The sequence below is a fragment of the Agrilus planipennis genome, unplaced genomic scaffold (assembly GCF_000699045.2).
Source record: "Agrilus planipennis isolate EAB-ADULT unplaced genomic scaffold, Apla_2.0 scaffold95, whole genome shotgun sequence".
Taxonomy (NCBI): Eukaryota; Metazoa; Arthropoda; class Insecta; order Coleoptera; family Buprestidae; genus Agrilus; species Agrilus planipennis.
Window position 1 is genome coordinate 829862 of NW_020438861.1, and position 7201 is coordinate 837062.

The 7201-nt window shown below is 35.1% G+C and overlaps 1 protein-coding gene across 1 annotated transcript in view; it reads left to right on the forward strand.

The window, feature by feature from the left end:
- The window catches only part of LOC108735914, a 38366-nt gene extending 31722 nt beyond the window's left edge, over positions 1-6644 (forward strand). Inside the window, exon 2 of the mRNA XM_018468135.2 lies at positions 4935-6644. Within this exon, the coding sequence (XP_018323637.1) occupies positions 4935-5213 (279 nt within the window). The 3' untranslated portion in view covers positions 5214-6644. The remainder of the gene's footprint in view (positions 1-4934) is intronic.
- The last annotated feature ends 557 nt before the right edge of the window (positions 6645-7201 follow it).

The following is a 7201-nucleotide window of genomic DNA, read 5'->3' on the forward strand; positions in this document are numbered from 1 at the left end:
TTTCTTCGTCCGACGAAGACGACATCTTCTATGCATCTATGCGATTGCTACCTTGATGTGAACATGTCTGCATCTTTTTTGTCACGTTACATGCTGCTAGCCACGTATCGTGCTACGCTACGCAGTATGTTACTTCGGTGTGAAATCTGGCTAAGGTGTCCCATTAGTCGGCTGTAGTTGGGCTATAAGCCGAGCGAATTGTTCGTCCGTGAGGGTTGCCATTATCGGGTTTAATCTCGGGCTTCTTCTTGGTGCAGCTGTTGTTCCGCGAATTTTATACGTACACTCGCCTCTGCATTTCTCCAGCCACACGTTGTTGGGCGCCAAAATAGTAGTGAGAAAGTTTTTCGTTTCAAAGTAAAGTTTATTTAAACATATAAAAATATAAAATTAACAAAAAAACATAAGAAAAAAAATTTAAGACTATACGCACTAACAACGGAGAACTCCGGAGTTGTGTTTGGAATACGCTCCTCTCTCAGTAGATCAGCTCTTAGAGTGCGACCAAGATGAGAGCTGCCGTTCCTGGAAAAAACTTAAAAAAAACTTTTGGGTATTTCATTCCCATCAGCCACTAATGCTGGTGGACGGGCAGTCCCTCCGGACTACGCCGGAGGTAGGGCGGAAGGCCCTCTTCAGCCTACTTTCAGGAATCGTGGTGGTTCGGGTGAGAAAGTTGAGACGGACGAAATAAAGACAGAAGAGAATGAAATATTATCTGTGGAATATTACTGCCCCAGCATTTGCCTAAGTGATCCAAGGAAATCACAGAAAAACTTGGACCAAGGCAGACGGACCCGGAATCGAACGGGGGTCCTCCCGAATGCTAAGCAATGGTCTAAACCTCTAGGTCATGCCGCTCGGTGCCGTTCCTGGCCGGGGCATCTCCTTTTATTCACGTCTGGCGTGAAGGGGTTGTCGAGCGAGTACCGAGAAGGTGATTTTCAGGAGTACGAGAGCGATGGAGATCGAACTGCTTAAGTTGCAAGTGCGCCAAAATATAAGTTTTAAAAATGGTCCGCGTTACAAAACGTATTATCTGTTTCGAGTCTAGATTCTATAGCGAGCAAACGTTTTTGTTGAGAATTTTCGCAGTAATGCGCTTGTGGTGAGAGAATTCGTTTTTCGGGAATTTCTTCAGTTTTCCAAAATTTCGTCAAAGTGTTATTGAGATATTATTTAAATCTATTGTTCCTGTAAAAATCTAACGTAATAAAGTTTTCCGAAGTACTAGTTTACCTATACCCAATTTGTATTGATTCTGACGAAATAATGCCTAAAATATGCTTGCTCCGAGTAAAACATCTGTTGGTTTCATTATTTTATTATTTATATTAAACTCTGGATCAGCATAATAAGAACCTGTCTCATGTCAATAAACTGCTACTGAAGCTAACACTAGGATTTTTTTCTGCAATTGATTCTAAAGTGAGAAATAATAGATTTACTTTTAATGCATTAAGCCATTAACCAATTTCTACCTTTGTCCGATGAGTGATAATTGTGGTTTTTTAATTTATTCCTGTAATTAAAATCTTAAATTCTTCAGATTTTGAATTTAATTTTCTGTATAGCTCTTTTTTGTAATTATATTGGTTTGACTTCTTGAATCTAAAAGAATATTGCAAACTAGTGCCTTGTATTTTTTCTGTTGTCAATAACACAAACCCATTTAATTGTTTGTTACCATTTATATGTACTGTTGAAGTCTCTAAAATTACATTGTTCTTATTTTTAACATCTGTGACACAAAAACTTTGCCTTGCTTGTATTAATTTCATATGATGTTTGATTGTATATATTTTTATGTAATGTGGTAGATCATCTACTTCTAGTAACCTTTTTTATTCTTTTGAGCGCACGGATCCTCTTGATATATACGATTGGTTTCCCTTTTTTTTTGGGACTACCTGATTTGATTTTGAGTTTCATCGTCTGAGTTTATGTAATAATGCATTGTGATTATGTTGCAACGTTTACATTTTCCTGATTTACAATTTAATTTTAAATGACCTGGACGAAGACAATTAATGAACACCTTTAAGTTTCTTATCTGGATGTATTTTCGACTATTAAATACAGCAAGGATATTGGACCTGTACATTTTCAAGTATCTTTAAGTTTGTTCTGAATATTAAAACTTTTTTGGTTTCATATAACTTTTATTTTCATTAGCTTGATTATTTGTTGTATCTAAGATGACGTACCTTTATTTCTTGTAATTTGCAATTGCAATTTTTTATTCAAAAATTTCATTATTTCAGCATAAGTAGGTAAATAATCATCACCGTTTAATGAAATTTCCCAATTGTGGTTTGTAGTGTTTACCTTTGATGTGATTAAATTTACTAAAATTGTTTCCCATTGTTTAAGTTACGAATTTAATTTTTCTAACGCGGCAGCAAGATAAAGAAAACGTCCGTTAATTGTTTTAAAGAAAAAGCTGATAGTACATTTAATTCAAAAATGCTGTAATGTGTGTGTTTATTGTATTACGTTATTGTATGTTGAAATCTGTTAACTAGTTTGTTCTACGGTGTTAAATAACTATCATCAAGATTTCAAAAATCTCAATATAGGTGTGTTTAATAAGTTTAAATTAATTCAGTGTATTGGTGAATTAACTCTTCAAATTAATTTTACCCACTAGGCTCAGATAACCTAAAATTAATGAGCAAAAATTGTTGCTGCTTCGCTCTATTGCTGAAAATCGATCCCGAGAGGTGACAGCAGAAACACCTTACCTGAGAGTATAAGTAGCAAAATCATCGAACTAATGTATAATCATTATTATTAATAAATAAAATTGAACGATATTCACACAATTATTAGTATTTTGATCGTTTAGAGATATACTTAGTTTGGCACGACACAATAACAAAAAATCAAATGGGCGTAGTGAACAGTCATTATTCACTATGTACAGTAATATTAACGAAAAAGTTATATACAAAAGGATGTAGCGTAATAGAGAAGAAGATAGCGAAAAAGTTGATAGATTGATAAATAAGTTGAAGGTTGAAGAATGACGGTGAGATAACTGATAGCGCGTTCTGATCTATTCTGGGTTCTCTAATTTCGGTTTTCAGGGTTTTTAAACGGTTGTAAGAAAGTGAGTAGGGGAACATTCACGGAGGATTCTAGTTTGGTGTTATTCGATGGAATACCAGAAAAGTGGATAAAGGAGATGACCGTGACTAAGGTAATGAGCGTAAAAATGTGTAACTGACAGAATGTAGCAAAGGGCATATATATAATATTCCTATATTGCTATTTCCCGTAAGTGGAAGTGTCACGGAGTAAGTGAGACAACAAACGACTACTTCTGTCTCTTTTTAGATTACTCGATCCGTTGTGCGCAATCGTCACGAGCCTGGTGGGGTAAATGGTGTGCACTTATAGGCATGTTCAATTGTCGAGTATGCGCGTAATACTCGAAGTAGTTACGAGAGAGACAGACGCATATATGTCTGCACCGTTGAGTCGTCATCTTTTTCCAAACCCCGACTAGCAATATAGGAGTATTATATGTATAGGAATGGGTCACTTTCTGTAATTAGGTAAGAGCATGAAGTTTAACACCAACTGAGAGACTCCATAATAGGATAAGTTCGGACAGGATTTGTAAAGAATTTAAAAAGAATAGACGAGTTTGAAAGCAAAACTATAAGTTAAAAATACACAAAAGAAAAGTGAAATCTGAAAACTACGAAAACAGCACTATTGAAAAGGGTAGATAAAAGAAACAATTTAGACGTATGTTATTGGAAATGAAAAAAAGAGATTTTCAATAAGTGTGAAAAAAGTTAGAAAAGAAGTAAAAGTTAAAGAGCGAAGAATTAGATACGAAAAATAAAAGTATACACGAAAAGACAAACAGATTCGGAAAACAGAAATGCATATGTACAATAAATTAGATATGGAATATAAAAATGTCAAATTTACAGAAACAACAAATATACAATACTAACAGGGGCGAGTGTGGCAATAAACGCCACAGTCTTCTCGTAATTTTTATTAAAATTATTTCTTTTACCAGAATTTTTATTTATTTATTTTTAATTTTGTAGTAGGGTGAAGATTCGGGCTATAGGGCCGTGGTCTAAGTGAACTATTGTGTAGATAATCTACGTTCACGTTGTCAACGCAGCACTACCACTGAGGATGTCCGCCGCACGAAACGTCTGGACACAATAGTTCACTTAGACCACGGCCCTATAGCCCGAATCTTCATTCTACTGTGGATTCCGGCCGTGAAGGCCTTTGTGCTTATATATTTATAATTGTCTTAATTTTTATTAGTTTATTAGAACGATTACTTATTTTGTAGTATGTAATCTAATTCAGCAATATAACATCAATCATTAGTGTAGTTTGATTTCAGAGAAAACAATCTCCACAATAGTAAACGCGAAATAGCACCAAACGTTGGCTCTTCTCATGTGACAGTTTGTCAAATTTTAAAGAAACAGTTAACTCACCATGCGATTGTTTATTTAATCTAGTTTACACCCTCCAAAGCTCTGCAATTATTTCTGTTACACCCTGAATTTCCTAACATAAAGTCTGTCGTCCTTTGTAATATGCAATTGTGTGCTTTTTTGTACCGAATATGGTTTTCGAGATACAACTAATATGTTTGTTAATGCTAAAAAAATTATTCATTTTCTACAATATCGCTAAATATGACGAATAACTCCTATTTTTTTATTTAGTTTCTTTTTTTAAATGAAGAATGCAATTAGTTGATAATTCTGTGTCCTGTTGTTCTGTGCTGTCTTAAACAATGACGCATAAATTATAACTGTAACAATAATATATTAAACAAATATCGAAAGAAGAACATCTCTGACACCCTTAGTTGTCACATGCATCCTTTTTCAAATAGTATCTACTTTCTACTCAGTATTTCGATGTACTACTTTTTATTTTAGACTGCTGTACCAATCAATGACATCACTCAAGACAAGCGAAATTTTATTGAAAGGTATGTGGAGTTTATAGATGATAAGAGCGTTAAGAAATTCTTTGGGGAACCAAGGTGGGATGTAAATTCATTCCTGATAAGAAATAAACGTCAAGTGGAACAATTGGATACAAACCTTGATAATCAATCCTCGGAAGAAGAGCAGCCAGGATTCTTTGACAGGGCAGCTAAGTTTGTTGTCGAATTACTACAGCGATTTTTAAGATGGATTAACTCAGACAATTAATTTGAAAAAATGTGTAATTTAATAAACAATCTTAATTAATTTGCATTGTCAAAATTCTTTCAATTAAATAAAACTAAAGGTTTGATGTGAGAATAATATTGAAACATAATCAAACACCTTTTTGATTACTCGCTAATTTATTTAACTACTTCGTTTTTCATGAAAACCACTATTATTAATTGATTATAAATTCAGCAATATATCGCACACCGTATCGTTTCTGTACTTTTTCTACTCCGCTTTATATCGCCTGGTAACTTAAACTCCGACTTTGTGGCAACTATTTATAGGGGCTGACTTTATTCTAAAAAGATCCAAAATGTGACGTCTAGAGAATCTGGTCTTCTTTGTCACTATGTCTTGGGTTGTCTAAACGTGACACTGTATGTTGGGTTGCCTGCATGTGACATTGACCCCTTTGTAGAGAGCAAGCCGGTCATAGTCAAGATCGATGATCTTCATTTTTACCCGAGGTCCCATCTGAATTCGATAAGCAATGTCGTTGTCGCGTCGAGTGACGGTATATGGACTTGTTGTAGTTTTCTCTTTTTTGTAACTAACTTCTTACACTCTGTGCTGCTTTCCTAAGCGTTACTATTCTTATCCCCGAACTACCTTCCACCGATCCTGTATGTATTACTCTAAAGTACTCTAACGGACTTCACTAATGCCTACTATATCTAAATCTAATCTATTCATATCAACTTTCAAACTTTTTAGATTCCCTGCTTGAGTCATTGCCCTAACACTCTACGTTCCGACTCATGAATTACTGCACCTTTTCTTATTGCACTTGATAGACATCCCTCGAGGTAGTCCCCGCCCGGTCATCCGAATAGGGGGACTTGTTTACGTCAGGAGTGCTTTACCCCTGAGGACATCATTATTCCAGTTCGGTTTGTTTTATTTTGGACATCATAATGTAATGGTTTCCCGTTGCCGTCCACATCGCCGTATTATGCACGAGTGGCATACCGACCCTCATTTTTTCTGCCACCTTGAGTACTGAAAGAGCTGCTGCCCTCTTTCAGGGATTTGTCTTTATCTGGTTTCTCTTTAAGAATCCAACCATTATGGTTGAACCTACTGTCCAGCTCCCTAAATCCTCGAAACTGGCAAGCCGATCGACCCGCTCTAGTTTGTACAAGAAGTCTCGTCGGATCGGCCATTATGCTTAACGTTTCTTAAATCATAAGAACTTGTACCTTACACGATATAAAAAAGCAAGATGAGTAAAAAAAGTTGAATGATTGAATAATTTATTCCATGATTACTAAAAAATTATTATACAAAATATAGTTTAAAGAATAATACAACAAGTCGAACAATTAAATAGAACAATGCTTAAGATTGCATAATACATTAAGGCACCTACAATACGGTAAGCTACTATATTTGTGCACTTTTTTAATATAGCATCAATTAACAATTCTTATANGCTATCCAAGGATGGTACTATAGAATGTCACCTCAAGGTAGGCCTAGTGGCGTCATCTCTTGGTTAAGCCGGAAACTTATCAATCCACCCTCGTATTTCCAAAAACATCAGGGTAATAAAATGAAAGATACGTCAGATTTTAATGTGCACTTTGTACAAGAAATAGAAAAGCAGAATTGCTTGTATGACAATACAACTGCTGAATATAGTAACCGGGATATGCAAGAAGTAGCTTGGAATGAAGTCGCAAAAATAATGAAAGGAACTCGTAAGTCTAGTCTTTTCTTCGTTATATCGTTCTTCGACACTCACTGCCCTCCTGTAGTTGGTGTCTTTAAACGTCAAATTATTTTTAATTACCTTTACTAGTTTTGTAAAAGTTTTTCTTTCCATCCGATAAAAATTTTGAAATTTTCGTGGATTTAAATTCAATTGCTTTGAAATAATAAGCACGCTGTGTTCATTTACATTTTCTAATAAATACGGATGTATCCACATCCTCTTCCGCTTTTTTCTTCTATTTATTGCGGCGCAAAGTAGAACCGTAGCA